Here is a 27,273-nt window from a genome sequence, read left to right as displayed (position 1 = left end):
TAATTCGACTCAACATTTCCAAAACACGTATAATTTTTTGGGAGTAATCCGTATAAACTATGCTATAAACAAAAAATTATAGGATTACTTACCGAGTGTGTACCGTTCGACTACGCCCGTTGTTCAAAGCTTGTCTTCGTCGCGGAACAGCACACGAAACGGCGGCCGCGATATCTGATAAATAATTTATCGCAGAAAGATAACTTGACCTTTGGAGACATCATTAATATAAATAATTTTTATGGCCGTTGAATAAGAAGTGTTTCTTTCACAAGAAATGTATAAAATTAGTGCTGTATTAGACTTACGGTACCTAATTTACATACTGTGCAGACGATAATAAACTCAACTTACTAGCCTAAAATCTCCGTAGCGTGTTGCCAGGCGGCAGAAAGCATATATATAATTATAATAAAGTTACAATAAATTAAGTTAATATATAATTATATATACAGTACCTAATTTATATATAATTAATATATAATTATATGTACAGTACCTAATTTATATATAATTTATATATAATACTAAACAGACGATAGCAAACTCAATTTAGCCGCTCCGTAGCGTGGCGCAGGGTCGGAGGAAAGTAGTTCGGCTGCTCATCCACTATTGGTCCAGACTCTATCAATCTTGTCGCAAAACGACGTTATAGGAGGTACGTTATACGAAAGTTTCTACAATTTTTTCGCTACGTTCTAGGAATTGTCGTTATAGAAACGTACGTTATAGGGGGTCGACTGTATTTATCAGAATTGATTGTTGTGCCACTCAGCATAAAATGCACTAACAAAATCCCTTTCCTGTACCAAAAGACAGTTGCCATAATTTTCCGTGCTGAAATGGACTGTTCGGCTTTCACTTTGGTTGGCGAAGATATGTCCCCCATTCCATTGATTGTTGCTTGGACTCAGGAGTCATGTGAAACACCCAAGTCTCATCTTCTGTAACGATGTGATCCAACAATTCATCTTCTTCCTGATTGTATCGAGTCAAAAACAATAAAGCACTGCCCAATTGTTTTGTGATCGTCAAAAAGCAGTCTTGGAACCCACCGAGAACACAATTTTTGATAATTCAGTTTCTCTGAAACAATGGTATACGAAACTGATCTTGAAACCTGTGGAAATTCAGTTGGTAACATTGAAATCGTGAATCGTCAGTCCTATTGAATTTTGTTATCCACATCACAAACTAAATCTTCAGAAATCAGAGATCGGCCAGGGTGTGGCTCATCATGCACATTAACCTGCCCATTTTTTATTCTCACCCACTTTCGAACTTTACTGTCACTCATAGCATTATCACTGTAAACTTCATAAATCTAACAGTGAATTTCCACTGCTGCCTAGTTTCTTGCACTCAAGAATCGAATAACAGATCGTATCACACAGTCGGCGGGTGACACAATTTTCTTAAACATTATAAACACTTACATCTCAGCACACACCAGACGATACGACTGCAAATGGTGTCTAAACACGCGCAAAGCATGCTCAGAGCAGATGCACATACGCACTGCCACAATTGCGCATCATTCTCACTGTCATTCACAAACAGACCTTATTTAAAAAATAGCCCTTGTATATGTGCATATATTGTATTAATTATAAACCAATATGGTACGTTCTCGACTTATGTGGTTAATTTGTTTTGAAACTTTTCTTGTAAGTTAATAAACCCTATGAATTCTGTAGTGTTTAAATAGGATGGGTTATTAACATATATCTTTATTTCAAAGGATAGTTAATGCTAACAGTTTATATATAAAAACCACAACTGTAAACTGGAACGATATATATAAAATCTCACCTAAATGTCAAATTTCCAGCAGTACACTCAAATTCACCATTCCAATGCTTTCGGCCCTCATTAATCGGCCTTCATCAGGAAAAGTCAAACAAAAATGACTATTCTATTTATAGAATGTAGCCTCGTTCTACAAGTAATTTAAAAAACTTTTTTTAAAAATCAGTTCGAACAATGGTTGCAACGTATATTAAGCAACGCATATTCCTTTAAGAGTCTAAATAATACTTCCATGCGTTTGGTACAGGAATGTAATTTGTGTTGATGCATGCTCCTCTTATGTTGATCCTGTAGATTTCATTGGCCTCTAATTCTCTTATGTATTGTCTCTCAAATACCCTGTGTATTAGGGTTGCTTCGTCCCATAAGGGGGAAATTTCCAGTTCGTTGGCATACCAGGCTAGAATTATATTGATGTTCCCTTTTGCCATGTCATACTTGTGATCTCGTACCCGTGCTTGTAATGATCTGTATGTGAATTTACATTAGTGTGTACACAATTTACATTAGTGTGCTGTTGAACCTATCATCCTGTAGTGGGATGTAGTAAACTTCAGGTGCTCTTGCGTCCTCAGTGTGATCCTTCACATTAGACAAAAGACAAAACATGGTGGGTTTCCTTTTGTACGCTATGAGTATGTTTAAATCCTTGACAGTCCTCCTGTATGTGATGGAGGAATGGTTCGTAACTTAGATTACCTGTTTTTCTTCCGTGTTGTCAATGTTAGTATTGGTATTGATTGACCTGGCCTGATATGTGGATGTTATATTATTGATAAATGAGTGGCTGCACCCATATTTGGATGCAATATCAATTAATTGAAATGGAATTGTAAATATAAAGATTGATACTGAATATTTATCTAGCTGAAAAATAGTTCGATGAAATGGTTTGTTATAAAGTTTTGCCGAGATGAGTTCATTACACTTCATAAGGCATTTTCAGAAAAAACATTTTTGATAAAATTGTCTTATTTTTTAGTTTAATTTGAATCTAAATTTAAAAAAATATTACATTCCATTTAAAAAATTTGACTTTGAGCATGCATAACCCATTTCTGGCCCATATCAGAAGTTGAAAATGCCACCATTTGATAGAGCATACTCAATTTATTCATCAACATTTTTAGGATTTTTGATGGAACTCGCTTTCCTTTAAAAGGGATGTACCACTTGTCTGTATCATCCGATATTTTCAAAGTGGCATTTAATAAATGGCTTCATTAGTTATAAGTCAAGGCATTCAACTGCCTGTTTAAGAATCCACATAAGTCAAGAACGTGCATTAACGATGATTCTTTATCTTTTACACAATTTATATCATTACTTACAGAATTTAAATGAAACAATTAAAAGATCATCAGTAATGTAATATTATTGATAAGCATCTAAATTAATGACTGAAGAGAGAATAAAAATTTAAATAAATAAATTATATGAAATAATAACTTGTCAGTGATGAGAATATAAATTAATATTAACTTGTTTTAATAGATTCAAGTAGTTTTTTTTTTAACAATCCAGTTTACTGAAAGATAAGGCAAATTTATTACTTTAACTCCTGTCAATAGATAACTTGTATATTGTTATCTACTAATGTCTTCCAAAGAAAAAGTTTTTACATATAACAAGAACTTTGTAACATGGGGAATGATGACAGAAAAGGCCGAATTTAAGTGTGTCTTGGCTTGAGGTTTTGTTTTGCAAAACCTCGCTTTGAGAGCACGATGTTAAAATTGTCGAAGCGAAACAGTTCTGACCCCTGAAAAGTTCTTCTAATAGTATAATTTTGGCTTTATGTACTGTACCATTTAAGTAGTAATTACAGATAGTGAAACAATTTTAAGTGCAGATGTATTATAAAAATTCTTTTAAAATGATTCAGACTTTAAAATCAGCTTTTAAAATTAATTGAAGCAAATTAATACAAATGATATTTATGTTAATTTATTTTACAATATTTACGTTGAAAGTAATTTTGAATTCATTCATATGTCAGGTGCAGAACAAGCATTGATTTCTCCTAATGAAGATGTGAGCTTGTTTGTTTTAATTATCTATCAGTAAAATAAATTTCTATTCCATAAATTTTTTCTATAAAATTAACAGATGATTTTCCACTTTAAAATCTTTAAATGGAACTAAATGTAAGAAATGTACATGACAATTAAACATGTTTACATAAAAGTGAAGCTTAAATTTCAAAAAAAATTTATTCATATAATTATTAAAGACAATAATTTAGTAATAGATGAGAGTCACTGAAATCTGATATTTAATTTTTGAATTATAAAATACATAAATGTGCATAACCAATTAAAACTTTCTCAAAAATGCATCAGAAATTTTATTTGAAACTCCATACTCTGTTTGTAAAAGAACAAAAAGACTATTTGCGTAATGACAAAATTTACTTGCTGTTACGCAAAAAAAAATTTATATCATACATGTTTCAATCACAATATATTATTTAAAACACTTATTAACATTCATATCCAACAACAATTTACTTATAATATGTAAATATCTTTCATGGTAGGTCTCTTTCAAAAACTACATGTATAGAGAATAAAAATAACTGTCTGCGATTTCTACGATTTCCTGCTTGCACGGTTAGAACGGCATGCGATAAATAACATATTTAGTATTATGGTGGAAAAAGTAAGTTGACAAGATTTATAAACAAATAACAAATTACCCACTATAAAAGTACTGGTACTGACTAGTTTTATAGTTGCTGTAATTTAATAATAGACGCTTGATAAGATAATTCAGAAATATTTTTTTTCAGTTGAGTCAACTGAAAGAAAATATATAAAATATTTTTATCTTCAAAGGTATAAGGATTCTAAAAAAAACTTTTATTAAATTATTGTAATAATCTATAATAGAATTTAAAATTTTAAATTGTTATAAAATGAAAACATTTATGTTGTTATTATTAATAGATGGGATTTAATGATTGCATTTTACATAACATGATTTTTTTATGCTGTTTTCAAATGCAAAAGCTAATTCTAATCAGATGTAAAGCAGATTTTAAAATATTACTTATGATGATTTTCTTTTTTATTTCTAAATTACAGCCAATGAATTTTCAGGTTAATTTGAAATCATTTTGTAATTCGAATAATATATAACAATACGCATTTTATCAAAAGTGTGCTACACAATGCTAATTTTGCTTTGTTTAAAATGCATTTACATTAGTATCTAATTGTATATTTTAGGAATAATAAAAATTTCTAAATTAGAAGAACACTTACTTGATTAGGGGAAAATTGTAATTCTTAATGATTTAAAGAAAAGTAATTACTAAAATTTTTTAACTTCTGGAATGATTTTTGTATAACAAGATTATTATTTTCTTATTTCTTAGATGTTATATACTATAACTTCTATACTACATAAGAAAGATGAAATTAATATCAGAGAAATTAAAGTTTATTAATTTAATAGAAACTAAATTGTTCTAAGTGTGATAAAATTAGTTGTAATTGAACAGTCAAAACTGAATAATATAGAATATTTTCATGAAAAATTATATTAATTTAAGAATCAGTCTGTCAGTTGCGTTCTGAAAATTGTTTTGTATAAAAGTTTGATAGACGTTATTCAATTTCTACATATAATAATTTATAGGAAAATTCTTGCTAATCATTTATCTTGAAAATAGTGTTAAATGTGGATATCATAATGTAGTACAACGAATAAATTTATATAAGGGATGCAAACACGATTAGGTATAATAATTTACAAGTAATTTTATGCAAGTAAGTTATTTTAAAGTATTTTAGTAATTAAAATGAAAGAACTGAGAAATGCTATACTCTTGATAAAGTTGTGATGTATTCTTTTGTTGCATAAATGTTTGTACTCAAATTGTTGAAAGTAATGATTTTATCATATAAAATAATATATATGTAGAAATAGTGATAGAACTAGAAATGACAATAATCTTCCAGCATTTGTAATTGTCTTCAAATTATGGATAGAACGATAATGTTTTGGTGTCCTTAACGTCTTTAGTTCTCTTTGTGTCGTCACCAACTGTCATCTCCCCTTGTCTCTCTCTCCCATTCTCTTTCATCTCCTCCACAACCCCTCGTTTATTTTCTTAAGTTTAGGAATTCTACTCGTCTAACCCTCACATTTGGCCATCCTGACAGCTGACATCGTCCCCAATGTCTCCATCTGACTGGTCAAAAACTTCGTTAGTTGAACTAAGAATTTGGTGGAAATTTCCTTTTTTTGTTAAAAGTTTTTCTGTTTTCCTTTTTCAGTTTCTTAATGTTCTCTTTTGTCATTGCTCTTTTGTCTAACTTCATCCCTTTCTTTCTCAAAGCACAACTTTTTCTTTCTCGATTTACTCTTCATATTCTTGAACCAATAGTCTCTTTTCATTAGTGCTTCGGTTTTCTTAACAGCAAAGTGACCTTGGGCTTGCGTTTGTAAGGGACCACTATGAATGACTCCCCATCCATTTCCTTGTACAGAATCCCACTTTTTACTTCATAACCATTTGCTTTTTTCATATCTGTCATAATTATCACATTATTTGAATATTATTAATTATCTTCATTAATTTGCTATCTTTCTTTTGGGCATTTTCGAGCCTAGCTGTGACACTATCTTTGTTTTCTTTAAACAACATTACATCAGCATTATTTTCATTTAAATTATTAGAAATTTCTTGTGTAGTGGGTGAATGTAATATATTTCTTTTTCAGAGATTTCATGTGGTTTCTCTTCTTTGCTAATTTCAATTTTACTTGAATCATCTTTATGTGCTTCTTCAGTACCCAGACTTTTGTTTGGTGATTCATTATCTTTCTGTTCTTTCAATGTTTTTCTAGTTGAAGTAATCACAAATTCCTGCTTGGATTTTTACTACAGCTTTATCTAAATTATTACTTTCACCTTCAGTCTCTTTTTTATTGGAAAGTGACACTTCATGTTTTCCATTTACAATCACTTGAATGCTTTCAATAATTACTTTAGGTACTTCTTTCTCTTCTGACTGACTTTGTTCTGTTTCTTCAACTTGACTTTATTTTGTAGCTTCAGTTTTACTTGGTTCTGTTTCTGGTCTCTGACTGCTTTGTAGTTTTTTATTAGATATAGAAGCTGTCCTCTATATCTTGCATCATTGATGTGACTCAAGTCAACACCATCAGTATCTATCCAAGCAACATCAGTATTGTATATGTCTGAAATGTTTACTTCTGCATTTTTTGCTTTGATAATTTTCTCAACACAACCTTCTTTTAAACTGATATGAACTTGTTTCAGAAAGTCTGCTCCCAACAATAACCAATAAGCAAGGAATGAACTTGGAACCACATGTATGAGGATTAAAAATTGGTCTCCGTCAACACTTACTACAGACCAAAAACTTCCCAGTGAAGAACTCTTTCGCTCACTTACTCTATGAAATTATAATGAATTTCCAGTTAATTTCAATGCATCCATTCTTTATGTAATCATCGGCTCATCAAATTTATATCACTTCCTGAATCTATAAACGCTGTAAAGCTCACTTCCCCTATTTTGACTTCTTTAACTTAAATTCTGACTGATTTGCAGCTTTTGTCGTTCAAAGAATTTTGACAAAAGTGACAAATTTATGAAAACATAAGCTAAATTCTAAAATGAAAGTGAGATTCGAGAAGCTGTGAAAGACTCTTACAGGACAGACTCTTAATATAAAAGTGAGTACTGTTAAGGGAATCCCTTAACAGTACTCACTTTTATATTGCATAATATTACTACCTTTCTCTTCACTTTCGTCAGCATCATCATTGCTTTGCACATCATCATCGTCATCAATCTGGCATTTTCAATCAAAAGTGCCGCTTCCAATCTTTCCACCAACTCTCTTTCTACTCGTCGTTTTCAATTTTCGTCATTCTAGTTCGATTTTCAGATCAGCACACTTAGGATGTTTCACATCTGTCATCTTATTGTCTTTAGATACAGCAGTCAGTCGAAGTTCTTTGTCGTTCATCATAGCGTTGGTAACTAAATCTTGTCTGGATTCCATTATTGCCCTTCTAAAAGTTCTTGTATGAATTTCTTTCATTATCCCAGCTGAGTCCCCAAAATTTGCAGAAATACTGATAGAACTATAAATGACAATAATCTTCCAGCATTCATAACCATCTTCAAATTATGGATAGAATGGTAGGCATCCTTAACATCTTTAGTCCTCTTTGCGTCATCCCCAACTGTCGTCTCCCTTGTCTCTCTCATCCGTTCTCCCTCATATCCCCCGCAACCCCTCATTTATTTTCTTAACAGTTTAGGAATTCTACTCGTCTAACCCCACATATATGACTAATGCTGGCAGTTAACAGATATTTTGGTTTAAGAAGAAATGCAAATATTTTTAATATTTTTAGAGAAATTCATATACAGTAAAACCTGAATACAAAATGGAACCTGAATAAACTGGAAACCTATCTAAATGGGGAAAATTCTTTGGAACAGAACAATTTATGTTTAAAAAACCTATACAAAACGGAAACCTTCCAAACTGGAAAAAATATTCTATACCACATGGTTCTAATATAAACAGGTTTTATTCTCTTTAAATATAAATTTTACTGCACTTTGATCCAAATCCATATATTTTATTGTCTCTGATGCCAAAATCGTATGAAAATACTGTGACTAACTAAGAATTCTCAAATGACAGATTCAATAACAGTTTAATTCCAAAATAATTTAAAAACGATGGAGTCAGACTGTTTCTATTCTTCTTATGTAATTGTAAAATACACGAAAAAATATATTTTTCTTTCTCCTCTGACTTGACTTATGGATATTTTATAACTTCAAAGAAATTTTTAAAACGTTGTATCAACAATGAATAAAAAAGATTAAAGTTAAAAAAGGTAAAAAGGAGATCAACTTGCAAAGAAAACTTTTATTTACATTAATAAACCTCTTAAATGCATTTCGCCTATGGAAGGGCTCTTCAGTAGGTCTAATCGTACACAGTTTATGCTCTGACAATAACTTATTAAGAGAAACCACTTATATAATTTACAAAGAATTCCCAGCATTCCACTGTTAAAATTCCCATATTCAAATTTACATTGTTGTTCTGCATAATTATAGCAATGTGTTCTTTTACTTTCCGTTTTACATTGTTTTTTCCCTAAAGATAATTTTTAATTTATTAGTATTAATTTGACAATTATTAATATTACAGTGTTGGAAGACAGGAGAACTATCAATTCTCAACCTTACGGCAGCCAGGTGTTCTGACAATCTAATATTCAGTCTTTATTTCGTTTCACCAATGTAAAAATTAGGGTTGTTACATGTACATTCTATTCGATAAACTAATGTATCTTTTTAGTGCTTCTTATAATCATCATATTTGATAATCTGTTATTTTGAGATGGAGCTAATCTGATTAATTTTTGGTTAAAAAATTTATTATATTTTTCATAAATACCTTTTATATGTGGAAATGATACATACTGTTTTATTCCTTGACATTGTTTAACATTAAATCTATTTTTTTAAAATCTGTTGTACCAGTCATTCAATAATCTCTTTGGGTATCCATTTAGACTATATTTCCTATGTGTATCTCTAATTTCTTTCTTTCTTTCATCTATATTTGTTATTCCAGAAGAAATCTTTATCGTTTCCATTAGATATATATTATATTTTTGTTTTAAAGGACAGTATGATTTAAAATTAATAACTTTTTTTGTATTACACAGTTTTTCAAATTTACAATATTCTAAATGATCTTTAAATCTTTTAATTATTATATCTAAATAATTTAACTGGTTATTTAATTCATGTTGCTGAGTAAATTTAATATTTGTATTGATTTTGTTAGCTTGCAAATTGTTTGTTACCGCACTATCATATATAATCAAAATGTCATTGACGTACGTACCTTGCAAAAAACTTTATGCCATTTAACGTTGATACAGTAGTTCCAAAAACTCAGCATTGCTGCTGCTATCATAGTTAATGAAAAAATGCTGGAAAATGATGAAGACATTGTCGTTGAGGACCCCTCTGTACAAGCTCCTAAAACATCACATAGTGAGGGACTAAAGGTTGTCGAAACCACCATTCAGTATTTTGAACAACAAGATGTATTGGTAATGGCTTACTGTTCCTTCATCGTCTTTGTGATGAAGCAGCAAAACGCAGAGTGCATTGCGGAAGACAACAGTACATTATGCATTTCTTTTAAAAAAAGTAGCCAATTTTTGCAAAGTCGGCTAGTTAATTTTCATTATAGATAGCTTTATGCCTCATAAAGTATTTTTCTAAGGTCTGTCTTATCAGGTAAATTACTGTACACTGTGTATTCATTAATTTTCATTTTTATGTAGTAAAGGCTCTGTGCCTTCATAAAGTATGCACTTTTCCTTTGTTTAAGGGTATTTGGGCAGTTTATTCTCTGTTGTAATCTCAAGCAAACAATACATACAGATACAGATACAGATACAGATACAGATATATTTTATTCAACACACTAGGTACAGCGTATACTGGGCGCCACATAGGTATAACCCAGTTTGATACAGTGAGAATAGTGACATGCTAGATATATAGTAATTGTTACAATTATTAGTGGATTAACAAGGAATTTGTCACAGATATATACAATTGATGGTTATATACAGTAGTTAGTAGGATATAATAATATAAAGAAATTAAATTAAATATCAGGTACAATAAATCCAGTANAGGCATTGTCAATCTCATGAAGTTGAAAGTCAGGGTCGTTTTCAGTGTGGATGTCTGCATTGGTTTGATGCCGAATTCTTTGATGGATTTCATTGTCATTTTCCTCTAAATCCTGCAGGCAGAAGCTATCGATTTTTCTGTTTGCAGCTAGGAAAAAATCTTCCCCTGCTGTGTTAGAATAGAGAATTTGACAACAATACATACAAGTACAGTACAGTATTTTCTGAGGAAACACGTGTCTTATTCTTTTTTAACCCCATTCCCAATAATCCGGCATTTTCACAAACTCGGCCACCCTTCGGTCCACATTAGGCCAAGTTTTCAGGACTCTACTGTAAAACCTTGTCCATATCCAACATATAAATCTCAGCCAATTTTGGTCCTATTACGGAACCCATAGAGATACCATCTGTTTAACGATAGAAATTTTCCTTTACTGTAAAGTAATTATTTCTAATGTGAAGGTAATTAAATCTTTCAAATAATCAGAGATACCATACTTACATAAACTTTCTACAATCATATTTTTATTAATGGAAGGATACATAGACATTATATCTAAGCTCATTAGTTTATAGTTTGGCAAAATTTCTCATTTTTGTAGTCTTGATATTAAATCGTCAGCATTTTTAACTGTATATTCTGAATTTGGTATGTCCTGTAATGGCTTTTTAATAAACATTTCTAGGTTATATAACAGTGTAAATCTATAGTCTATAATTGGTCTGCATTAGTTTTGTTTATGTGTTTTAATTCTAACATTTAATTTTAGGATTTTTACGTTTTCCTTTGAGAGAATTTCTTTACTTTGATGAGCCTGGACATAACCTTCTTTTATCAATTTCTTCAACTTTTTGGTTAATGTTCATTGTATATCAATGAATGGGTCACTTTCTAATTTTTCAGTTTCCTTCCGATATGATTTCTTGTTTCTTATTTTCAAATTCTTGTAAATCTATAATAACTATTTGATTTGATTTGTCTGTTTTTAATAAACATAAATTATATTTTTTAAAGTCCTTTTTTTTAGCATGAACTGTGTACAATTAGATCTCCTTAAGATGCCTTCCATAGGCAAAAATGCATTTAGGAGGTTTATTAATGTAAATAAAAGTTTTCTTTGCAAGTTGATCTCCTTTTTACCTTTTTAACTTTAACTTTTTTTATTCATTGTTGATACAATGTTTTAAAAATTTCTTTGAAGTTATAAAATATCCATAAGTCAAGTCAGAGGAGAAAGAAAAAAATATTTTTTCATGTATTTTACAATTACATAAGAAAAACAGTTTAATTAGTTACCATATTGTAATGGAATCTTTATTTTGGAGTTCTTCCCAGGCCATCTGAGCAATTCTCTATTTTAATTTTGTAAACTTGATCAGTATTTTGAAATTGCTAATTTAAAGTATGCTTTATCTTGAAAAGGACATTTTTAAGTTTAATTTAAGTAAAAATGCTTTATATTTATATAGCTCTTAGAATTGCATGAATGACTTACATGTTAATATGCAGAAAGAAAGAATGGACTTTAAAATATTTACTGCTTTAATGCTGTACGTGCCAAATGAATGAACCTGAACAAATGCGAACACACAGTTTAAAGAGCATCAAAGAGCATTAAACATGCACAAAAAGAAACAGGAACTAGACTGCATTATTGTACATCATAACAAATGTTTAAATCATGCATTGTTCTGTATTTTGCACAAATATACCAAATGAATCGTGCTTGTAAATACTTTACTCAATGTTTCAGTCAGTGTGTTATGTGGTGTTGAATTGTGTGCACTTGATTTGAATAGAAAAGTATACAGCCATTTTTGTTTAGGTTATGTTACTTTCTGACATTCTGTATAGTGTTTAATGTGCTGGTATTTCGTGTTTATGAATGGAGTCTTCTAAATTATTTCTTAAAAATGAATAGTTATGAGCAAATATTACTATTCATATGCAGTGATGATGATAAATATTTTGACATTTCAGTTAATGTTGCTATATTTATAATTTAATAGTTCATCAAGTAAAAACTCTGTTTTTAATTATATAATGTATTTATCACAAAAGGAATTTGATTTAAAGTGAATTTAATTCTATTATGTCGCTTAGGATTAATGTTAGTTCTATTTTCAGAATATCGTAAACAAAAGGAGAAGGAGAAAGTGGCATACGAGACAGCAAAGCACATGAATAATCCTTTACCGAACTCACAGGACGGGATTAAAACGGAAGGGACTTCTACCATCACCTCTAATGTTAGTAGCAGCATCGCGTCAACCATGTCTGTTCCGATAATGGTTCCTCCCATGGTACAGACGCAGTATGGAATTCCCATGCCAGGTAAATTTCAAGGAAGTTTGACGATATTTCAAATAATTAATCTTCATGTAAAAATATGTTATATTCTATACACACATTACGTTTTATTCGACTCAAACACTGATTTGAAAAAGCAGGTCGACTCAATTTACTTTCCAAACAAACAAAACTCTGTTGCTAAAACCTCAAACTTTTTCTAAGATCTAGGGCTGTATTCTGGTCACCGTCTCTCGTCTCTCACAAGCCAGTCGCTGATTGGCTAATCCAAATGATTAGCCAGTCAGCGACCAGCTTGTGAGAGACCAGAGACGGTGACCAGAATACAGCCCCTGGTTTTATGCCAGGGGTAAATAGAAGAATATCTAGCACAAATAAGAAGAAATCATGGAAAATTTGTCCAAGAAATTTACTCATAATTAGATATTTGGAAAGAGAAGGCAACGATTTTAGTCAACCTGAATATAATAAAACCACTTGTATATTGACGACTCGAGGAATCCAAGCTACGCAAAATAAGTTTCTTTAATTTTGTAGTGCTAACAAATAGATAATCTCGTTTTTGGTGACAAATTCTGCTTAAATATTAATCCTACTTAAAGTGTACAGTATGGATAGAGTATTATACAAAGAAATGTTAACCTTTTTTATTTACTTATTTATTTATGATATTCACCAAAATTTTAACTTCCTGGCCATCCTCCAACTTTGCCACAGGAGAATTTCCCACACAGAGTTAAAGGGTGGCCTGGAATGTCTGCACAAGAAAGTTACAGGACGATTGATTAAACGACACAAAACAAGAATTAATTCAGTTTTATAGTAATAATTTGACACGTTGCACATTCAAACAAATAATTTTGGTTTTTGTTTTTAGGCCTGATGCACCACCAGCACATGGTGATGCCTCCTCCGGTGCCGATGGGAGTTCCTCCTCCGAACCCAATGCTGATGGTTCCGCCTACTTCACAGCCTATTCTGGGAGCACCTCTTCCGGTCATTCCCCCCATACCCTCAGGCCCAATGAACATGCCTCCCGGCGTTCCAGGCCCCCACGTACCCACGTCTACTGCTGCTGTTCCCAACAGTGTTGCCGCCTCTTCTGCAGATACGTCCAATCAGCCGGCGGGCGATGCCACACCAACGGAAGAAGATGGCACTAGCAATGTCGTGACCACCAGCACTGTGCAGACGTCCATTCCGGCCGCGGTTCCCTCAACGTTGCCACCTCTGGGCACGCTACCTTCTCTCGGCCAACCCCCATACGGATCTTCAATGGGAATGCAACATCCCATGCCCCACAGCACCGCCAATCCTCCTCCATTTCCACCTCCCGGCGGTGTCAACTTCCCGCCTTCCAACAGACACATGCTGCAGTCGCCTCAGACCATGGGTGCCACACCGCCCAACTGGAAACCCAACAGCAGCTTTTTGGGGGACAATGACCTGCGATATTCTGTCCCTCCTTCTGGCGCGGTCTCTCAGAGTATGGCTTCAGCAGGTGCTGCGCCATCCAGACCGCCCTCCAACTTTGCCACAGGGAATCCAGATGGTCGTCTTGTTCCGCCAGCACCTGCACCCGGAAACCATTCCACAAACCCTCCGGGAGATGCTGGTGGCTCCAAATTTGGAAACCAGGACCAGTCATCGGGACACCAGAACTTCTCGGCCGTGCATGGACCTGGTCCAGGCGCAAGGAATCCCCACATCAACATGAACAGGCCACCAATGAATCCTCCCATGCCCCATCCCGACAACATGAGTGCCGACCCGCTCAGAGGACCCGAAGCCAGGAGGGACGTAAGAGGAAATTCTCAGGATGCTTTTGTCAACAAACACCAGGAAATGCTCCCACGCATGGTGGGTTCACAGGAAGCTCCGAGACCGTTTTTGCCGCCCAGAGCCCACGGACCACCTCCGGGCATCCCCATGGAAGATCCAGGGCTGAGGGCCAGAGGGCCGATATTCCCCGGTCCCCGTAATTTTGGACCTCGAGGACTTCCACAGATGCACATGCGGAACATGGGCCCCGACTCCGTTCGCGGGCCCGGCCCCATGGGGCCGATGCGTCCGCGATTCCTACACGGTCCCCGGGGGATGGGTCCCAGAGGGATCGGTCTTCGACCCGAATTGGAATTCGCCGGACACCCCAGGGGGGAGAACCCGAGAAATTTCGGCCCGCCGCCCAGAAGATGGAACGGCCCGGGGCCGGGACAGGGGCCCGGTCCGGGTCCCTTCCCGGAGATGGACCGCCACGGACCGCCGCCACCCGATTTTCACGGAAGAAGAGAGTTTTTCGAAGGTCCCCCGCCCCCTTTCGGACGAGGACAATTTAAGGGTAGAGGCAGGAAGAACTGGAACAGAGACATGGAAGGCGGCCACCCGTCCAACAGGCGGTTCGGCGGCGAGCCCTGGCCCAGGGAGGAGAGGGACTGGCACAGAATAAGGGACGAGATTTACTTCGGCCACCCCGACGACAGGGAGCAGCAGGAGGAGGGCGCCGAAGAGGAGGCCGAATTCTACGGGGAAAGGCACCGATTCCCCTCTCAGGACAGGAATTTCGGCGACGACGCGGAGAGGAACGGATGCCCAAGGAACGCGGCTGAGGAGGAGTCGGCTGACAAGGGGGCCCCTCAGCAGCAGCAACAGGAGGAAGAGTCGTCCCCCGCACCTCAGCCCGAGCGCGAGGAGCTGTCGAAGGACGCCGAAATCACCATCGACCAAACCACGAACGGCGGGAGCAAGGACGAGGAATGCGCGGAGAACAGCGCGGATGCCCCCGCCGACGCGGAGAAAGACTGTTGATACGCATGCGAAGATTTCGAAACTAAACACTTAGAAATCCGCAGCGCCCTCTGCAGATCATTCCATTTCGTTCGGACCCGCGCGGGTCGCACTTATTAAAAAATAATAATAATAAATAAAGTGGTCGGCCCCGCTGACGTCGATCCTTTTTTTTGTGGAGATTTTTGCCGCTGCGAAATCTACGGACTTCGTTTTATCAACGGAGAACTGGAGGAACCAGATTTTAAGAAAAAGTTTTTAAGTTCCCCGAAGATCGAAGCGTGCGGAAAAAACGAACACACTCCGTCATCGGCGACAGATTTTTTTGTTCTGTTTGTTTTTTCTTTTTTATTAAATAGAAAAGTGAAAGATTTCGAACGGCAGCAGACTCATCCGCCATTGTTTTTATTTCTAAAAAGAAGGAAGGAGAGAGGGAATGGATTTTATTTTAAACGTAGATAATTTATGAACTCGAATTTGTGAATTATAAACTTTTCTCTCGGACACTTCGGTTCATTTATTTTCCTCCCCCTTCGGTATTTTCCGTTTTGTTTTTTCACGACGTCACAGAACTGCTGAACGAGGTCCGAATCCCGAGTTTCTCGGGTGTACATATTAAAAAAAGAAGAAGAAACGCGCCACCCAGAGGAACACCACGAGAAAAATCTCCAGTGTTTGTTTTCGAATCCAGTGTCTCCGGTTTCAAGTTCTCGAAGTGTCATCGATACGAAAATGTAAAAATAATAATAATAATGATAATTTTAAAAGAAAAAGTCTGTGGCGGCGTGGCAGTCTCGGGCGAGAGAAGGCCGCGCCCTCTGGTGTGAAATAATGTATATGTTTACATACCTTATTAGTGTAATTAGTATCTGGCATCTAAAGGACCGTCACTCGTCCGAATAAGTAAATAAAATATTACATTTCATTCGTTCGAAAATTTAGCTTATTGAGTAGTGTAAGTCGACAGAGGAAACACCAACACGCACAAACACATACATGAGATTAAAAAAGAATTACCGCAACCGCCGTGTTTCTTGTTTTAATAAGTTACGCGTCACACGTTACGCTGCTTTTCCTCCCTCTCGACCGGTTACTTTTTTTAATTCTTCCGCTCTCGATTACTTTCCTCGTTTCCTCCCTTCCCGGCAATTATATGTAAATGGAAGAACATCGTCCATCCGGGGGGAGAGACGAAAATTGATAGAGCGACGAGAGGAAGGAAGCCGGATTTCGGTTTATTATCGAAGTCCAAATTTAATTTCGTTCCCTCGGGAGGAGCGGAACAGAAGCGTTTTCTGTTACGCCCAAGCGATTACAGATGTCGCTGGAATCGTAAAAAAAGAACACTCGTCGCGACTCGAGATATCTGACGCCACTAATTCGCGTTTGTAATGGAAGCGTAACCTTAAGCAACAGTCATGTAATTACTCTCCAAAGTAACCGGTAAATGGTGCGCGGAGCTAGAGGTCAGGGGGCGTCGTGCGAGGAAAGGACCATTAATTTCTCTTCCGGTTCGGGTTAAAGGTAAAAGATCGTAGGTCGCGTGCTTTTAAACTAAAGCCTCGCCGAAACTATGCGATAACACCGAGTTGCTAGAAGTCCACGTGACATTTGAACTCGAACCCCGACCCTACCGAATACATTTAACACTATTTTTATTTTTTTCGGAGGATTCTCCAAATACTGTATCAATTGTTTTAATGCGCCCCCTTCTGAGAAACACTATAATATAATTGAATGTGTTTCTTATAACGGGGGATGGATGCATTAACACGATTGGTGCTGCAAAGAAATCGCTTTAATTCATCCGTCTTTTAGTGTTTGGGGATACGAAAGTTTCCCTAAAAGGGGGGAGTCGAGTTAAAAGTTTCTTGGAATTCCCGAAAATCGAAGATAAAATCAGCATCCGCCCGAAAAAGATCGTTGTAAAACAGTGAAGAGAGGTTTTTATTTTATGTCTAAAGGCGAAATAATATAAAGGTTCTTATAATCTTAATTCCCTCTTCTTCGATATATTCTTCCCTACAAAAGGGAGAGAGAGAGAGCAAATATAATGAACGTGTTATTTTCTATTTTTGCTTTCGTTTCGCACTTACTCGCTCCGATGCGATACTACTTCTATTATAAGTCCTAGCGGGATACTTGGCTATTCTAAACAAACACATAAAATAAGAATAGAAGACGGAATTATATTTTTAAAAAGGAGATTCTCACTTGTTGCGTAATTCGTTGAAAACTTCCGACATGTTTTTCCGGTGTCGCGCTCTGTATTTCTTTTTCTCTTCCCTTTCTTCTTCCTGTAAGGTTGAGATCTTGTGTTTTACGTTTCTATATACGTCATCGATAATGTTACTTCTTACCTTGACGTGACGGAACAGTTCTAAAAGCTCGAAATTCAAGGCTCTGCGCAATCGATCCGATCTCTTTCGAACGTTGTCGAAGCGGTATTTTCTCACGGCGTTGGTCCTCCATTCCGCCTCTTCCTCTTCCTAAACACGCGATGATGATGATGATGATGACGTAAGAAGGGAAAAACCCGTGCTAAGTCTACTCACCAGACGTGATAGTCGATTGCGCCAAATTTTAGAGGTCAACTCTGAGAGCATTCGGTCTTTAAGTTCGATCGCTCTTCCCTTTTCTTCTTCCTCGCGCTCTCGCTCCTCTTCCTGTATTTCAAGGGCTATTTCCTTTATCTGTTGATTAAGTTGCCTTTTCGAGTGATGAACGTTGGCTAATTCTTGCCGAATTTTTGGGTCCAGGCACTAAAAATGAATTTTTTAAAGAGTGAACACCGTGTATACAAACAATATAAGCGACGCGACGCGCTACCTAAGCGAGTTATCCGCGACGTTTATACAAACGTATAAAAAAAGGAAGGTAGAAAACGATAACACAGGATGATTTAAGAAAATAATAGTAAATATATAACGAAAAATCTTTATTATTATTAAATTTTGATTATCGGTAAGAAGCGACGCAACGCGCATCTACTCGCATCGTCGCACGCGACGAAGATAGCTACACGACTCACCTCCCACTTAAACAGGGATTGTGAGAAACACCTGCTTTCTTCAACCTCTCGTAAGACTTTCTTTTTACGCAATTTCCACAAAAGTTCTTCGTGTACTAAATCCAAATGTTGGTTCCTAGTTTCCGTTTCGTTCGCTTCCGCTTCCTCCTCCTATGCGATAAGTCTTTTATTTTAAGAAAAAAAAAAAAAAATGAAATCTCGCTTTTTCACCTGTCCGAAAGTGAGACGTTGTTGTAATTCGTCGGAATGGAAGCTCGGCCATTCACGTTCGTCGTTATTTATCCTCCTCTTCCCTCCTTTCTCGTACTCTCTACAATTAGTTCGGGATTAAAACGTGGAATGGAGAGAATTAAGAAACTTCCATTCATCGGTGCCAAATGAAAGCTCTCCGTTAACTTAATGGGAGCTAAACTGCTATTTTATTGACTTAAGCCCTCTCGGAAGCGCTGCCACTTTCTATCAAGCGGGAGAAGCTTTTACAGACCGACAACACAAATTCGATTACGTCGTCTATCCAGCCTATTCAACAGAAGCGAACCAATTTAACAGACATCGCTTTCGGAGATATCCCCAAAAATTACAGTTTAAGGGAACGATTTAGGGATATATTCAATCAAGAATAGGGAACTTACGCTAACTCTTCCCCCCCAGCGGAAATTTCCCTCCGCTTTCAACAAGTTGTATGGAAAAATCTTGTTTTTAATCGTTCTAAGGGGGGAGGGATTACCCGCAAATAGGTCGGTGCAGGTATCCCATAAATATCCGGAATTTATGGAAGCGTGGGGAAATAACCCAAAACGTCGTAAATCCGAGGATAAAACTGTTAGATGGGTTTCGGAAAAGTCGTTAATGGTAGAAGCGCGCGAGATCGAATCTACGGGGGTCCATTTTAGTGGCAGTTTGCCAACCCCCCGAAAATCGATCGGCAGCAGAAACGCTTTACTTCCGGTTTAATTAGGCTTTCGGTCGGGCTACCGACGAGTGGTCGCCGCTTCCGTTGGGATTTCGAAACGACGAACAAACGAGGCGGAAAGACATTTACTTGTCGAGAGCTCGCGAAGTGAGTAGAGAGAATGTTTGATGAAGTCTTTCGGGAACTCTCACGTTGTAGCATTTTCCTTCGTAGCTTCGACGTAGCGGTTTGTTGTAGCGGTAGCGTACATCCAACTGGAATACAAGACACGCGTTAATTATATTCTGCCGTTTATTTATCGGTGGATGATCGAAATTACCCGACAAATTCCCGGACATTTCAGGATTCCGAATCTATTTTCCCTGCTTCGAACCGAAGCCATCAGTTCCCGTCGCAACGCCTCGTCGCAGATTCGAGTTTCGTCGACAAAAACGGATACTTCCGAGCCGCTTTCAGACAGACGAAATAAATTCGATTTCCTTTCCGGCGATTTTTTCGTTTCCGGCATTTTTTTTGCATTATATAACGAACATCTGTTACGCAATAATTGATTTCTATCGATGATTGAGTTGGGGAAAATAATAATTGCTTCGGGGATATTTCGGTAGCCGCCCATTCATTTAAACCGTACAAATTTTTCCCTGTAGGGAGACTGTTTCGATTGGGACTAAAATTCTCCCGTTTCTTTTCTAAATGTAACATTTCGCGTTTAGAATAGTTAACTCTAATCAATAGTTTGATACTTTTCGTATTCGACCGTCGAACGAGCCGGAGACGTACTGTACGTCATCGGCGTAACAAGAATTGACAATTCTACGCGTACACCCCATTACCGACATGTTTCAACACCTCCATGCGGACGGAAAAGCTTTTTCCCTAAATTAATTAATATAATAAAAAAATTGTAATTTCTCTTTTTATGTGTATATATATATATATATCGGAAATTCTCTTGGGATATTTTTTTCCATTCCGAAAACGTTTCGGTCCACGGTTGGTTTCGCGTGCGCGATGAGAGACGTTTTTGTTCTTCCGTCAGTAACACCCCCTCGATAATGACATCGCGCCGGACGGAGCGCACCCGTTATCGATCGCTTCCATCTCATCCATTAGAGCCGTCGGCCCTCTTTATTTATTTATAGCCCCGTTGTTTCCCTCGGACGCGTTGTAAACTCCGCGTTACAACTCCGCTCGACCGGTTTCGTTGGCCATCGCCCCGCTGCCGACGCCAGACGCGTCCAGGCGTCGTCGCGCGCCGTCGGTCCTCGCCCGTTTAAAAATACCCTTCGTCATCAATAAAAAAAAAATGCGCGAATAGTCAGACTCGTCCGTCGATAATTGCGGAGACACACCCCATTCGCATATGCTTATTATTTATTATTCTTTTTTAGTGGCAATTAATAAAAAAACCGTGACCGTCGCCAACTTCGTCCGCTAGATGTCGTCGCGTGCGCTGATGGAAAAGGAAGGAGTCGAAATCGTAATGTTTGTACCGACGATGGGCGATTTTTGTCGATATGGAAGGTCCTAATTTGTCGTTAACGTTGGGTTTTTGATACGTTTACCTATAATAGTTCCATTGACGTTTGATGAAGTCGATATTCGTCTGGAGATCGGAGTCTGGCGGCTTGGGCGAATCAGTACTTGTCGGAAAGAAAGTTTGGAGTTTCCATCAAAGAATCTTGAACGAACGAAATTGGATGAACGGGACATAATGCCGCTCGCACAACTCGCCGACCCATGGCAACGAATGGAAATAAAACAGGACTCGGAGACCGAGGTTAGTCTCTTTCTTCCCATCTCGGCCACTTCCTTTCTCTCGCCCCTCCCAAAAACACTCCCCCCAATTTCGGGGGTCTCACTCTCTCTCTTATAAATCTTCAACATAAGTGATTAAAATGAAAGATAAATTCTCCATATCTTTATAAATTATTATTTTTGTGTGTTTCTGTAATGCTTGTCAAATGTTTGTTTACCAGCAGTTGTTTTTGTCTGATCTCTGTGTTCTTTGGATGCGGGACCAGATGGCCAGGGTCTCTTTTCCGCCTGCCAGTAGTCGACACCTTGGAGGACGGTTGTATATTTTGCCAGGTATTTTGTTACTCAGAACCACATTGGCGGTTTGGATCATGTTCGTTTGCAATCAAATAATACTGGCCCGCATGCGGATCTGGAATGCTCGGGTCCTTAGTTTTATACGTAAATGTAGTCAAGACTTATTTTGCGAAGTTCTTTTTTATTTCGAAGCTAAACATGTCTCGAGACATGGTAATTGTCATTCTCAGTAAATGTGCACATAAACGTAGAGAGTAACATTTTAAAGAATTTTAGAAACAAAACATTATGAATGTAAACATTAAAGTATTTATATATAAACAAATCTATTTTAAAATTCTTCAATTATTTTCTTAATTTTTCTGAATGACTTTAAGGTGTGTTGTTGTCATCATCTTGGATTAAATATGATCGTTAAAAGCTTTTTTTTTTGTTAAATAAATTTTAAAAAATGCTTGAAGAAGTTCAAAAGCAAATCCCGACTGTATTGTATTTGAATTAATGGAGTGAGGAATTATTTTGGTACTTTGAAGTTATCCAAAAAATATAGCTTTTGTAAAACATTTTTGAAATAAGGTATGAACGTTGGCTTAGACCCACCTCTGGCTAAATCTAGATCGTACCTTTGATGTAGCCAAGAATACTTAACTACTACTCGTCCAAAGGCAAGGATTAGCTAGCATCTGAGATTAGATCTCACTTCTGAAATTAGTCCTATATCTTTAAAGTACATAAAATGTGCTTCTAAAGATAGGGACTTATAGAATGGATTGCTCTTATCTATTGGACAATCTTTATTAACTATTTACTGTTAAATGTCAGCATATGGACAGATGCGTGATCAATTTCGGATTGAGTCTAATATCTAAATATATTTGAACAGTTTTTTAAAACAAAAATGATTTTTTCCATCATTTAACATTTTTAATTATTTGTTTAATATTGATAAATCATCTAGAAATCATTGAGACATAATCATAAGGTAGATTTATGTTTTGCAGTGAGTATAATTTGACTAATTTGTTCAAAATTTTTATTCTCGGACATCGTCAGTTATCTCGCTTACACTATACAATCGTATAAACAGAGAGGCAGGATCAGGACAAAAGTACAATTCTTTCAGTATATTGCCAAGTTACTATCCTCAACAATTTTATTATTGTACATAAAATTATAAATCTCATGAATAATAGATAGCTTTGGCAAGAGAAAATTGCTAATCTTATTTTCAATCATGTCCGATCACTTTCCTTATTCTGTTAATCCTATGGTAAATAATAGATGATGACAATGACAAGAAAAAGAAATCAATATTTAAAATAGAAGAAGCCTAAGTAAGTGAAGTACTGAACCAAATATCTGGGTTTCCTCAGCAATGTGGACTTACCAATTACATACAAGCTTAATACAGTCAATTTTATTGGTCAAACATTTCCAAGATTTTTGCAGAACGTGAATACTCCAAGGGTCTGCACAACTGTGACATAAAACTTCATCAATCCATAGTAGCGTTTATGAGCTCTTTGTGTGTCAGCAATCATATAAACTTAAAATATAAAATAAACAATGGAAAGTAAAGAATGAAATTGTATTCAACACACTGCATGCTAGCAGTCACACTGAACTGGTGCTGTGCTATGTGTACCTTGGAAATCAAAGCAAAGCAGCCGTAAGGTGAACTAAAGCTTTAGTACAGTCCATTAAATTAAAAAATAGTCGATTTTTTGGTCATTTCAGTAAGCTGGATGTTTGGTCTGGTACTGTACCGTTTTTATGTAAATAAAATGTGTATTTTGATACCATGTATGAATACTTTAGACTACGCTGTTATATAGAATAATTCTGTTTCTTGAGTACCTACATTCATAATACAATGAGAAATTTTTATATTTTAAAAGTATGTAATGAACTAACAATTGTAGAAATTTCTAATATAGTTAATCAAAAATTAAATTATTTTAGTTATTAAAACTCTTACAAGTTGCAGTGGCATATCCAGGATTTTTAGAATGTGGGAGCAGCTCAAGGCAGATTTGGGGGACCAAGACACATGCCACCTGTTGTTTTTCGGAGAATGTTGTTCATTACCTTAGAATTACTTTACTTACCTGATTTTACTTAATTGAAGTCATGTGATGTGTCATATTTATCTTAAAGTAAAATTGATTGCATTGATGTCAAGGGATGCTGTAGCACCATAGATATGTTCCTGACTAGTTGACAGCACTACCTATCTCTAATATCAAATTTATTTATAAAGCTAGATACCAACCAATGCTTTATAGTATATTGGATTTAACGATGTTGTTTGTTTATTTATTTATAAATTCGTTTTTATTTAATTTAAAAACTTAATTTTCTAAAAGTCCAATGGACTGTTCTCTTCACAAATAAATAATAATATCCATTTATTACCATACACTATAGCTGTGAGGCATGGTTTTTCATAAGGAAGCCAGAAGACTACTAGAGACCTTTGAAAGAAAATGCTATAGGAAGCTGCTCAGAGTAGATTGGCATGGTATGGTCACAAGTGATGAAGTCTATAAAAGAGTCCAACCATAGAAAATGGGTTATCCAATGGAAACTCAGCTCTTTGGTCACATCTGTAAAATAAATGACAAGAAAGCAGTTAAAACTATAACTCTTGGAATCATGGAGGGAGAAATAAGAGCTGGCCACATAGAGAATGGATGGGTGATTTTATTAAAGTACAAGAAAGATCTCATAAACAATTTTTAAACGATAAAGTATTTGGATAAAGCGATAGTTAAGCCTCTGCAATAGTTAACTTATTTTTGAATTACCCCCATATAAGAATGCCATTTGTCTTCAAACTTAGCAATGAAATTAAAATGTATAATTTATATTGATAGATTTTATTGTAATTTAATTATTTTTAAGCAAATGTTAAATATCATGATTGTACTATTCAACAAAATCATATTTTAAATTACATGTTTTCTTCATTTGAAATATCCTTTGGCTTTGAGTTTATTAAATATTTTTAAATGTATTTGTTAATTATGTTCTTAAACATGTGAATGAGCTTAACTTGAGAAAATTATTCATATTTTGTCTATTTGGATGCTTCCAAATGATATTAATTCTAATATTAATGTAAGTACCTGAATTCATATTTTATCACAGTAATATCAATAGATTGTTGTTAAGAAAATCTAACTTAACCTAAAAACCAGCAAAATTGTCATTTGTCAAGCAAATGTTTTCAGGCTAAAGATTGAAATATCACCGCAAAGTTTTTAAATGATTTGTTTTGTATACAGTGGTACCTCAGGATACAAAATTAATCTGTTCCGAAACTGAGATTGTATCGTGAAAATGTCGTAAGGTGAATCATTTTTCCCCATAGGATTACATGTAAAACCAAATAATTCGTTCCAACACGAAAAAACACTCAAATTAAAGCTAAGTAGTACATAAAAAAATAACTATAGTAAGGAAAACACTGAAAAATGCATTTTGAAGTTGTAAATGTATAAATAACCATAATAGAATAATAATTGATTAAAAAAAAATGTAGTTTTATTTGCACTTTACCTTTGATGATAGATGACGGTGGAGGTGTAAATTGGTGGCAAAAGAGAGGGAGAAGGGAAATGATACTAAAACTTAACTTACATAACATAATGTAACAATAACTTAGAAAAGATAAAAAAATTAGTGTTGTTTTATATATTTTTTAAAAATTTTTATTCACTGCTTTTTGCTTCCTTTCCTTCACTTCCACCAGCACTTTCACTGGATAGAGGTTGCTTGGTAAAATATCTATCCAAAGAGGTTTGGCTTTGCCTACTTTTTAAAATGTTTCTAAAATGTCATTACTCCGAGCAGCAATACAACCAGTATGAACCTTTTCAGGATGTTTCTTTTCAATAAAATCAGTCACTTTCTGATGATACCTCAAGATTTCCTTTATTGAGCAAGATCTTTCCACGACGAAGCAAACACACGGACTGAGACCAATGAACAGAAGTGAATAAAAATTGGCACTGTGAACTAATGTAATGTCGTATGGTGAGTTTTTGTTCGTATTGTGGAGCAAAAATATGTTTGAATTTCATGTCATATCCTGAAAATTTTGTATGCTGGGGTGTTCGTATCCTGAGGTACCACTGTATTTCAATCTGTAGCCTAAAGATGTCCATTGAAGGTGGATGAAAAGATTTGCTTGACAATCGAGTTAGATGTTTTTGTACATATTAACCAGCATTAAGTACTAGCTAGTCTAAGGAAAATATAAAAAGTGGCTTTTAAAATTTATTTTGATGATGTAAAATACCTATAAAAAATAATAAAATACCAGATGATTACAATTAATGTAATCCTAGAACAGTGTCTTGAAAGATATTTAGCAGCCTGAGTCAATAAAATTTGGTATGGTGATGTTTCGGGACATTGCAGACATTTTCATAAAAAAAAAAATTAGCACCAAAACTCAATACTCTGGTATTTTTAGTACTCCAAGCAACAAGCTATTTTTATAAGACATGCTATACAGAGATCTTAGTGATGAAAGGGATACTACACTATCTGATCCTAGAGTTGCCACCTTTTCAAAATCGCTGACCCGGAGGGCAGGTGAGGTTTGTTCGAACAGAAGTTCCTGACGCATGCGCAATGTCATTTTGTAATGTGAAGAATAATTTGCAGTGCATGCTGGTTCTAAATCAGTTACAGTTAGCGACTAGGGAGACTTGCAACGAGTAACGCAAGTGACCTAGCTCTATTGGATATTGGAGGTGTATATGATTACGAATGAATCGTACAAGCAAAGGAAAAAAAAAGAACAGCACTGCGCCTATGCCAACGACTACCACACTAGTAATTTGGTACACGGGGGAAGAAATATATGCGACGGTTTGCATATAATTTTGTACATATTCATTTCAACTTGCACAACCTGGAGAAATATTAATTAACCCTGGAGCCCGGCGATAACTCACTGAATCCCGGAGTCTCCGGGTCAAACCCGGACAGGTGGCAACCCTATCTGATCCCCATTGTGAAAGTGTAAAACCTGAAGGTGATGAACAGTGTGTTCAACAGCTGATCTGTGATGCTTCTCATTTGCAGCATATTATTGCATTTCAAGACTGGCAAATGTGCAACATGTCCTTGCTAAATTGCATCTAAAGTATGGCTTAAGACATGTTACATCTGATAAACCACTTTTTAAGTGATCATACAACCAAAAATCATATGGATTAAGATCCAAAGAACAGGGAAGCTAAGTGGTAAGAAACATACAAGTAATCACTCTGTTGTCAGAGAAATGTTACAGAAACTGCTATATTCAATAAATAGAGCCATTCCATTTTGTATGAAGTGATTGACATTGTGCAAGGTGGAAACATGAGGGTTTTCTATGACCCAAAAACTACAGTTATGGATGTTTACTGTTTCACTGAGGTGAAATGTGTCTCCAAAGGATCTGTGGTCACAATAAATCCACTACTGTTATGGCAAGAAAGTTCAATGCAAAGATAAGTTGGATTTTTCTGTCATCTGCAAGCAACTGCTGATTAGGGTTTTGTGTAATTGTACAAGCAACTAGTGACCTTATATGGATAACAATGCACCAACTTTCTTGGTACCTTCCACACTATGCCATAGGATA

General features: G+C 35.7%; 2 protein-coding genes across 2 annotated transcripts in view; one reads left to right on the top strand and one right to left on the bottom strand.

Annotated features, from left to right (window-relative positions):
• Positions 1 to 15,930, top strand: part of LOC111636970 (protein SCAF8-like) — a 32,826-nt gene extending 16,896 nt beyond the window's left edge. Inside the window, exons 7-8 of the mRNA XM_023382358.1 lie at positions 12,667 to 12,873; positions 13,727 to 15,930. Of these exons, the coding sequence (XP_023238126.1) occupies positions 12,667 to 12,873; positions 13,727 to 15,654 (2,135 nt within the window). The 3' untranslated portion in view covers positions 15,655 to 15,930. The remainder of the gene's footprint in view (positions 1 to 12,666; positions 12,874 to 13,726) is intronic.
• Positions 15,931 to 16,679: 749 nt separating this feature from the next.
• LOC111636975 (trichohyalin-like) lies at positions 16,680 to 20,207 on the bottom strand. Its single transcript, XM_023382363.1, has 9 exons — positions 19,897 to 20,207; positions 19,707 to 19,831; positions 18,875 to 18,974; positions 18,665 to 18,814; positions 18,189 to 18,395; positions 17,994 to 18,122; positions 17,848 to 17,930; positions 17,730 to 17,784; positions 16,680 to 17,655 (listed from the first exon to the last, which is right to left on the bottom strand). The coding sequence occupies exons 1-9, from the start codon at positions 20,191 to 20,193 to the stop codon at positions 17,626 to 17,628; spliced, it is 1,176 nt and encodes a 391-aa protein (XP_023238131.1). The 5' UTR covers positions 20,194 to 20,207; the 3' UTR covers positions 16,680 to 17,625.
• Positions 20,208 to 27,273: the final 7,066 nt, after the last annotated feature.

The sequence above is a fragment of the Centruroides sculpturatus genome, unplaced genomic scaffold (genome assembly GCF_000671375.1).
Source record: "Centruroides sculpturatus isolate CEXI.00-Female unplaced genomic scaffold, Cexi_2.0 scaffold610, whole genome shotgun sequence".
Taxonomy (NCBI): Eukaryota; Metazoa; Arthropoda; class Arachnida; order Scorpiones; family Buthidae; genus Centruroides; species Centruroides sculpturatus.
The sequence above is the reverse complement of the archived record's forward strand: the minus strand, read 5'-3'. Positions and strand labels throughout refer to the sequence as shown.